Source organism: Bemisia tabaci, chromosome 4 (genome assembly GCF_918797505.1).
Source record: "Bemisia tabaci chromosome 4, PGI_BMITA_v3".
NCBI lineage: Eukaryota > Metazoa > Arthropoda > Insecta > Hemiptera > Aleyrodidae > Bemisia > Bemisia tabaci.
In genome coordinates, this window is record NC_092796.1 from 21,340,738 (window position 1) to 21,351,540 (window position 10,803).

General features: G+C 33.5%; 1 protein-coding gene across 1 annotated transcript; it reads right to left on the reverse strand.

Moving 5' to 3' along the window:
* Positions 1-734: 734 nt before the first annotated feature.
* Positions 735-10,542, reverse strand: CycJ (Cyclin J). The gene is made up of 6 exons (XM_019049072.2): positions 10,163-10,542; positions 8,866-8,982; positions 8,522-8,696; positions 6,829-7,107; positions 5,076-5,235; positions 735-3,818 (listed from the first exon to the last, which is right to left on the reverse strand). Exons 1-6 carry the CDS (start codon positions 10,259-10,261, stop codon positions 3,698-3,700), a joined length of 951 nt encoding a protein of 316 aa, XP_018904617.1. The 5' UTR covers positions 10,262-10,542; the 3' UTR covers positions 735-3,697.
* Between the last annotated feature and the right edge of the window lie 261 nt (positions 10,543-10,803).

Below are 10,803 nucleotides of genomic sequence, written 5' to 3' on the forward strand. Positions count from 1 at the left end.
GCTTTTATAACAATTTTTGTGATCACAGAGGCGTTACTTTCCCAATGAAGTTCCTACTAGTACTACTTATTGAGCAATATGTTTCACTTTTTCTCAACAAAGCTCCTGCTTTGAACGTCCAATCAACATTGTCTACAATATGCAATGATGATGTGTCTTGAAAAAAGGGAACGAAAACTAATTTTTAAAATACTACTGATTGAATAGGATGCTCTCAAATTTTTTGAACCAGCAACTATCCCAACTTCAAATTTTTTAACATGTGACCATACTTGAAAAAAGGAACCTGAGCCCACAAAAAACATGAATTGGGATTTTATGAATATCAGAGCATGCAGGAGTGTCTTCAGAACATTGTAGTACAACTCCCCCTCCCCTAAAATGTCGAACCAAACCAGAATTATGGTGATCTGAGGATTCCCGGTTCAAAAAACGTAGTTTTAATAAAATTCTAAGTATACTTGTTGTGCTGTGTTTAGGAAACAGAATTCTTGGAATAAAATGAAATCTCACAGCCCCTATTTGCAGAAAAATTAACTAATCCTCTTGCAACTCAATGTGTGCAACACTGGAGAGAGATTTCCATCAAAATCTCAGAATCCAATTCCTCACTGATAACTTTGCCACTGTGGGCTGAGGTCCCTTGGTCGATGAAAAATAACTCCTCGTTTTATACTTATTGGATGTATTGAATGACGAAATCATGAGGAACAAAAATGAAAAATTTGATTGAATAACAGATCCAGCTTAATTTTATTGAGCAATTGAAACAATACCTGATCAATAATATCTAAAATGGCTGAAACTATAGAAAACAAATCTAAGGCACCATTGCAGAGTACGTATTATGCATGCAAACATTAAATGACGAAGCATATTTGAATTGCCAAATAATGAAACAGATAAGTACATTGATGAATGAATGAATATGTTTATCGACAAAAGGCTATTGAATTAGATTTGACAAAGAGTAGATCATGAGCAAGAACAAAAAAACGAAAGTTTTGCTGATGACAATTTTCACATTGTATTGTGAACGCTTAACGATATTAAATGAAGTAGCACTGAGACAACTTTCTACCGTTAAATAATTTCTTTACTGCTCACTTATACATCACTTTTTCGGTATGTGCCCTGAGGTGTATCAGCCTGAAGTAAGAAGTAAACTTAATAGGAAAGGAAAGATATATTCATATAGATTAATCGACAAATTGGAGCTGTTTTCTAGTATTTTATGCATTTTTTAACAAGAAAGCATTGAAAGTAGTTAGAGAGCTACAAGTAACATTAACTTAGGAAGAGAAAAAAATGCCCTTTATCAATTTGATTTTAAATGGATTGTGAATAAGGGCACAGTTTGCTGCCCAGAAGGGGTTTTCTCTCACTAAAAGGAATAATGCATCTTGCTGATTTAGTATTTCTACAAAATTTTATTTTTTCTTAGGAGGATCATTGCGAGAAAAAATCTGAAAATTTCAGTCTATTCTCACGAGTGAAGAAAAATCACTAGGAATTTTGAAGGAATTCATGTGACACTTTTCCCATACACAAGTTAAATGTAAGTGAGAAATAACAGCAGAATCAAGATACATTCTTTGGAGCAGAAATTCGTGGATACAGGTATTTGTGTTTGTTCAGTCTAAGATGAAATTCTGTTGGATATAAAAGTGACTGATGACTCTTGAACCCTTATTTGATTCATTAATGACAAGGGGAAAAGAAAAAAATACTTGTAAACAGAGAAAGAAATTGTATTGGTAAAGGGCCTGATTTTTCAACTGATGTGATATGTAATCAAAATTTGATTTCCTAAGAAAAAGAACAAGAAAAAATACTCAGGCTTGGAAACAGACTTGCATGATTACTATCCATATCTGCGTACATTTAGAAAGAACACAACCAGAATACATTTTTTTGGAAGGCTACTAAAAATCAGGATTGTTATCATACTTTTTCACTTGCTTTTTAAATTTATTTATTTGTATTTTCTCCATTTATATTTTCTCCTATAACAATAAAGAAAAAGAAAAAAAGAAAAAAATGAATTAGGTCTAACAGAAGAAACTTGGAAGGCAAATTAAATGCTTCTTTTCAGAAAAAAATAAAAAAATTGGTTAATCTGTATTTGTTCAGAAAAAAGAATAAAAAAGAAAAAGAAAGAGAAGAAAAACAAAGTTGAACACCTCAGTGTAGAAATTTAAATTAAAATTTACTTCCTAATGGAATTGACTACCTACATACTTTAGTATGGTACTATGTAGTAGGCTTTACTACAAACAACAGACAGATAAAGAAAAAGAATTAAAACAAAACAAGAAAGCTCTGACAGAACAAATCTTATTAGAAAAAAAAGGAAAAAAAGAAGAGGAAAAAAAAGACGAGAAAAATAACAAGCAACTAAAATAAACAAATAAGTAAACATGACTAAAATGAAAAACAAGAAATATTACAGAAAAATTAAAGTATGAGAAAAAAAGACCAGGACATACCGGAAAGAAAAATGTTTGACTGGTTCTTTTGTTCTGAACCTGTTTATAAAAACTACATGTAATACTGTTTTCATTTAATACTGCAAAGGTAGTTTGACTGAAAGTAAAAAGAGACTCTTGATAACGATGTTCCATGCGGAGAAACTATTATGTTGGCAAGGTTTCTTTTACATAAAACGCTAAGTCATGTAGTTTTCTCCACCATAGTAAAAAAAAAAAGAAAAAAGTGTTATTTCTCATACATTTCAGTGAACAGTATGATAGATGTATACACAGAGTATTATTGGGAAGTATCTTAGCTAGCAAAGACTGCTTATCTGAGTATATCACACAACAAAGCGAACTTTTTATAGTCCCGAAGCTGGACAAATTCGCTGAGGTAGTATAAAGTTACTAGAATAATACGTTTTAATGTGCTCTTGATGCTATTTTCATTTTCACAGCAAACTAAATTTTCTACATATGAAAAGGACAATTTTATCAACAATTTTTTTAAGAATGAGCTCTTCACTCATAAAAAACAGAGACAAATTTTTAAGTGGAAGAATGTACACCTACACAAGATCTAGGCATATCACTCATTGAAAATTAGAAACCATCAGAACTTCGAAAATAGGTTTGCCTTGGATATCAAATCATTAAAGTCAAAGAAAACATCAAGTAGGGCTTTTAAAGAAATATCTGAGTGTACTATTACCAAAACAAATAGTTAATTGATCAAAAAAATTGTCAGCAAAATAATAAAAATCAACATCGTAAAACTGAATCATTCAGCTTTTTAGGTGTATTTGTCTTTAAGAACTGAAATGTTGTTGAAAAATAAAAATTGACTTATGCCCAGAGAGTATCGGCAAATCTAGGTGAATCTCTGAGTCCAAAAAACCTTATCTTCAAAATATTCTTTGATGCAGTGTTTCGACTGACTAATAATAGTTTGCGAATGATGTTACTTGTTCACATGAGAATTCAAAATACATCATACTGAAAAAAAAAAAAAAAAAAAAAAAACTGAGACCGCCCTATTTCAACGTTAGGTTTGTTGAATTTAACAAAGATAACAAAATGAAGTGAGGAAAAATCAACAAATATTAATTACAAACAAAAAATAACTGGACAAAATCCTGAACAGAAAACAGGTTTTGTGCATCTAAGAATTAGTGATGAATATATATTACATACATCGAAGCAATTCTTTGTGACACTTACACTTATCGAAAGCGCTTATTTGGACTGGTTACCATATCGTTATCACCATCTCCGCCTGACCCGTAGCCTGATTCTGGAGAGCCGAAATCACTTTTCCGCTTACGGTCCGGTAGAGGTATACTTCTGGAAGGAAACAATAAGCTCGATTAGAAAGTACTAGAAACGAGATGATGCACCATTCAAGCATAGGTATTTTGTGCTATTTATGGAATACCTACCAGAAGTTATTTTTTAGTGGCAAAGCTCAAAAGCTTTGATGGTGAGTCACTCAATGAGACAGTGGCATGAATTATTTTTAGTTTATCTGCTAAAAGTGTAGAGTGAACTAAGCTTCTAGGAATTTTTTAGATATCTTTTTAAACCCCAAAACTTGAAGGGTAAAGAAACTCGTTTTGAAAATGCCAGTAATGAGATCTGTTTAAAACGCTATTTTAGGCGGGCACTGATGATGTAGCTAGACGGGAGAAGCAGTGTTTGATGATTAGCTGAACTTATCTTCAGGCATATTAATACATTTATTGGCTTTTAGCTCAATCTTTGCATCAAATAGCATAGCCAGCAAAGTTCGGCATCTTAATGTGTTCATACATTCCTACATCAACTTGACGGTCAGCTTTTGATTAGTTGGATTTTGATTTTGAAAATTATTTTTTTAAACTTTGTAATAAACATTTTAGTTTGAACTGATCTGTAGTGTATTGTATAATTAAGTGAAAAGGTACATTCATAGGTCCAGCTATGGTCAATCAGTTCATATGCTGTTGAGCAATGATATTGAAAATCAATAAAGTAGAGTCAATAGTATTTTACCATAATTGAGAAATTGACACAAACTTAGGATGATTTGGATCAAGTTAAATAGAGACACACTATTTCACATTAAATTTGCATTGAGAAAAAGAGGTTTACGGTTAAAAACCTTCATAGGACTCAGTGTTCCGGAAAAATTTTAACGACCATTTTCAATCACACTCAAAATATTCTTTCTGGCCTTTTAATTTTTGGGAGGAGAAAATTTACGACTGATTAGATACCAGACTACTCCAGCACTGACTGACTCTAAATTTGTCAGCTAGCCTGCCTCATTAAAAAGAGGATTAAAGGCCTTTGATGATGAACAGAAGGAAAGTTTCAAAAGGGCTCAGAGAGATTCTGCGAAATATTTGAAAAGTTGCCGATATGGTTCTCAAAGTTTGTCAAAAAGCGCCCCTGTAAGGTTCTTTTGGCAAAATTTTCAGACCGGTCCGCCCCTGAAACTATTTCAGACTTTTTGTTTTCAAATGAGATTTGGTGCGTCTCTGTTAAGCTCAGTCCACTCGCTGCGGGAAAATGTAAGAATTGCTGGAATGTCTTAAGGTATTCTGAATTCAAGCTACTTACTTCATGAGTAACCTGTAGCCGACAAATAGTTCTTCTTCACAGTATCCTGTACTTATTCGCAACAAGTCTGGCCAAGAAGGCAATAATTTGAGTGTTACTCGGGCGGCACGTAAGCAAATTGCACCCACTTTTGATGGTGAATAATGAAGGAAACCTATTTCTGAAGACAAGACAGAAAAATTGAGCAAAAATTAGATTATTGATTGGGAAGTGTCAACACTTTTCAATTTATTTATCCAATATACATTTTTCATTTCATAAAAGTCTATTTTTCAATTTCAAATCTTCTTTACTTCCAATCATTTAGTCCATCTACATTAATTTTAATTACTAGGTTTGCAACTGATAGCTACATAGATTATGGCCAGCCAATCACACGTAGACTTGTTGTCTCATCTCCCGTGATGTCAGCAAGTCTATATAAGCGTGCGCTGTGCCCAAATCGAGGTCTTTTTTCCATCTCCTGGACCAGAGACACGTTGGTCCTCTCTCAATATCTCTTGACCAAAAGTTTTCTTACATCTCTAAGATTCAAGTGCCACATTCAAATCCCTCTCATCAATATGTGTTTTAACTTTAGGTGCATAATTGTGCAAAACCTCGACATTATGTGGAATTTCGACTGACTTTTCAACTGCTTTTCTTTTCTATATTTTGTGCAACATCTACCTGTTATCTCGGATTTATACGGTGAAAAACTTTATCTCTTTCGTTTTCAATCCGTCATTCGTACTTTGTTGGTTCTACATTAATAAAAACCAGCTGGTGCAGAAATCCGATATTATTTTGAACTTTATTTTTATCTCACCATTTTGAACTATAACATGGTGCCTCAACTAGTTTTTTTAACTTTAACATGGTGTATTAACCACTCTTAACTTTAACAGGAAGAAACAATTAAAAGTGATGAGAGAAAAAATAGACTACTTCCAAGTTTTTCTGAATTCAAACAGAATAATTTTCAATAACTCCTTCCAATGTTCTACTTATTGTCGCGTTAAACTCAAGTTATAGCCCTTAAGCCCTGGAATATGCTAAAAAAGAACCATCATTTTTTACACCTTGACCAATTCCCGAAATCTTACTTCTTAGTTCTCGAGTAAAAAATTTGCAAAAATGCAGTAGAACCATAAAAGCTGTGGCTCCCTGCCATGTCCTCCTAAAATTATTTGAGGGCTTGAAACTTGAGGAAAAGACTGGGTATTATCTTATGACTGAATGCACTAAGTCCCATGTGAACATATTTGGACCGCTTTGGCACAAATCCCTTTCTATGAGAACGGGTTTCTTTTACCATAAATGCAGTTAAATTGGGTAGTAAGAGGTAATCAAAAATATTTTGCAACCAAGTTTTCAGGTTTCTGGAGTATTTTCAAAAAATTTAATCACAAATTCACAACAGAAGTTCTTTCCTGCAGCATCAGACTGATTAGACAGATAGTCCCTATTAGAAATGACATTATTGATCAATTTATTTGCAGACCAAACAAAATTTTTATTTACCTCATTCCTTCCTTGTTGGGAAATTATTGCAAATTTTTTACTGATACAAAAAATATTTCAAACTGACGCTTAAAACCAAGGCACTAAACATTCCAAAAAATCTAATGATGCATTATTAGAAAGTGACATTAAAATTCACAGAAAAATGGAAAATTACCCGAAAAAGTAAGCAGTAAGTATGGAAAGTAGCACTGGTACAGGAATTGTGTAAGACAATGGCAAGCTTTCTACGTATTACAGAGCAACCAACCTGACAGCGTGACATCCAAATAGTCGTAAGTTAACCCTCGGACAATAGCCCTCAGATTTTTCAAACTGTACCCTAGAGTTTGAGATTCATGCAGAGAAATGGCGAACAAACATTGATGTTCAGCAAAATCCACGCCTGTTGGTATTGACAGTTGCCACTTAAAATGACTGAACAGTGTCTTCTCCAAAGTGATGAAGTCTTTTCGAGTAAATTCTACATCAATATATTTTTGAAGAGTGGAGAGTTTTGGGATGGACATTTCGCTTTCTTCGTATTTCGCTGAGAAAATAACAGAAAAAGAAGATTGAAGTAATTGCTGCATGAACACTTGGTGAATTGAAATTTCTCACATGCTGAATTTGAAGCTTGATAGCATCAAGGTTGCAACAGATCCTTACACAATCTTAGACATACAAGATTGTACAAGTAAACAATGATGAATAGACAGATACAGACTTCAACAAGGAATTATTCATACATTTTTTAGTCTAAGGCAAAAATACATCATTTTCTGCAAGTTTAAAAAATTTTAAAAATTAAATCATCAGAAAAATCGCAATAAGCCACAATTAAAACTAAGAAACACCCAGAAACCGAGCATTTGTTGGACAAAATTAAGAGCACACCACAGCTTCTCAATTTCTTCACAAGGAATTGCATTTTGAAGGTTCCAACTTGGCAAAAAGTAAATTTTCCTAGATCTAGAAATCTTCTTTCCTAGAGTGTGATCCGAGGAAAGGTAAAAATTGTTGTTTTTTAATTAAGTTTTTTTAGATTTGTATTATTGTTCACCACAGTGGGATGCAGTGCCTATTTGAAAAAAACTCAGGAATTGAAATCTTGTAGAGTTTGAGTCAGAGTTTTGAGATTGTTAGATTATGTTTCTCTTATCCTATGGGTGGTTTCACGATAACTGGAATAGTTTTGTCGCAGTAACAGACAACACATTTTTCGGTCATATTTTTAGTAATAATGATTATCACTCAAATTTTTTTGCATTAATCTACACAGGGTTACGTATAATAACGCTTTTCAAAGATTTATTGCTCTTCTTTTCAATTTTTAATATATAAATGGCCGAAAATGTGCCGTCTATTACGCTGACTTCTTACTTCTTACCGCGTAACAGACAGCACATTTTCCAAATTTACATGATATTAATTGAGAAGAAGAGCAATAAATCATTAGAAAGCGGTATAATACGTAACCCTTTGAAGATTAATGTGAAAAATTTGGGTGATTATAATTTCTACTAAAAATATGACCAAAAAATGTGTTGTCTGTTACACAACAAAACTATTCCAGTTATCGTGAAGCCACTCCTATAATCTGGTCTGAACTTTTTTGCATTAAATTATTACTTTTTCTTTTTTCTAATATCTCTTTTTTACTTTCTTATTTTATTTTTAATAAGATGGTATCCATACAGTGTTGTCATTTATTTCTGTTTAACGCCCATTTTAAAAACTTGACTGGGATTTTTGTACTTTTTCTATCTGTTTACCTTGGTCTGCACCGCCCAACACAAGTTTTTAAGGGTGGTAAGCTGTTTCAGTTTTTGGAATTTTTTGATTTTTTATATCAATAATACTTATTCTGTATTATGCCCAGTGAAGTGAAATAAACAAATTTAAATTGAAAAAAAAAAAAAAAAAAACAATAAAAGAGTAAAAATCTATGATTAAATGAATACCTGCAAGTATGAGACAAACAACAGCAACCAATCTTAGGTATGGCTTACGAATGAAATTCCCTGCGTCCATGAACTGATCAATCATATAAACTGCTCGATGGCGTGTGATGTGTGTGAAATGCAACTCATCAGAAACAGCTTTTATGAAGTCAACAAGGCCACCACGAATGTTCAACTGAAACAAATAAAATTAAACAATTGAGGATTTAAATCTTTTCTTGATATTTCCATCTTATTTGTCTTGATGTCTTAGATGTCTTATTTCCGATATCTTTTACGAGATAAAAACTTTTGCAATTGAAAAGAGGCATTACAATTTTTTTCTTCTTTAGAAAAAAGCTTACCTGAGAAGAACGGCAGCGAATGATTGGTCTTCTCTCCTCCTTCTGTTTCAAAACAGCATAGTATTCAAAAATGTAGTCCCTGACCCAAGAGTCAAACTTCTCGTGCTCTTCAGAAATCTAGAATCAAAGATGCCATCAGAATTGTACAAAATTAAATTTTCATGTTATACTGTTTGATATTTTCAAATTCACCTCTCAATCCAACATCAGTTCATACTATTTTTTAGCGACATTCCCGTCTGATGAATAGTAATATTGAAATGAAAATGGATTCAATACAACTTGACTATGACCAGTGCAAAGTTAGCTGGCTTCATGAGCATTGAACCATCATTAAGTGCTTTAAGTTTACAAAGTTAATATGATCATTCTGATGTGACAAACTGACTTACTTAATAAACTTAGAGAAGGCTCAATTTAACTTGAAAAATTCTTGCTAATGATTAGACTCTATATCGATCAATATACTTAAGAACTACCTAGGTATGTCAGTAAAAATACTTTTGAAGCCATTTTTGCCTCATCTTCGGCTTGCACTCCACCTGATATACATGTTGTTGTCATTGCTGAATTGAAGATAGTAAGTAGAGAGCTCACTAATGGTTACAGCTTACCGTTCATTTAATAATCCTTTGTTTCATGTATGCTTAAGGCTTGTAAGTCTTCAAACATATTAAACTTTTTTCTTTGGTCCTTAAACATAAATATGGCCTGGGTTCTTTTTCAAATTTGCGTCAGAGGCAGACTTAATTCCTCTCTCAATCTCCTCCCATTTCACCTCACTGAGACTAAGAAGGAAGTGATTAATGCCTAAAATTTGCCACAAGTCATACATTTGACCTCTCTGTTATTGTCATCTCATGAATTACCTAAGGAAATCAATCCTTTCACTTTCACCTTATGAGTTGATAAGTTGGATGATCTAACGCTTGAAGAATGTACCAGAGGAGATCAATTGTTAGGGTAAACAATGATCAAAAATCTTCGGTACCACGCGATCTCATGATTGCAATGCTTCCAGAGACGTGCACTCTTCATCATTGCTTTGATTACTTTACCACAATTGAAAGTCATTCTGATATCACAATCAAGTTTCAAGTTCCTCATTACATACTGGAATGAGAATCATATTCTCCGAGAGGCACAAGCACTCTTCATTTACTGGCAGTGAGGTGTGATAATAGAGAGCAGTACTTAATAATTACTAAAGGAGGGCGAAATATAGTTTCATGACAGGGCGATACATCAGGCGAGCCTTAAAAAGTATCATTTAGAGAAGTGAAATACCAACACTTACATCCATTGATACGGAGTAGATCTCCGTACATTGGGTCTTCCTATTTGTCAGGTCAGGTGCAACGGGTGCAACTAGCAGAGGAGTCGAATTTACCAGCATCCTTCGGATTGAATTGAAAGAAACCAACAGGAGAAGTCACACACGAAAAAACGAAGAGACATCACATTTCTGAACGAAAGAAATTTGCTTCCACTCAAGATGCTAGCTTTTGAATAATCAACTCTAACTATACTGTGTCGTGTAGATGATGAAAGAATGTGTTATGATAACAGATAACAGAAAGTAAATGCACGCGGTCGCGCGCTCACGAGTTAGCGAATTGCGATTGAAAAAACTGATAAGCGCAGAAGAACGCTGCAGAGGTAGCACTTTTTCCGTAACCTGTTGGGCTGACTTTTTGAATTATCGTTATGCGCGGCTGGCTTGTGCGCAGCTCATTGCCACCATAATGAATCTTGTACCACAATTTCTATTAACTCTATCTTTGAAAAGCAACCACAAATTCAATAGAAAAATGAATTATATTTACCCAAGTAACGTATTCTAAAATTTTAAAGGAAAGGAATCCAAGAAATACGTCTAGAGACAGAGAAGGTAAAATCTTACTTTGCGGTTAGAAACCCTGACAGTGCATTGTTGAT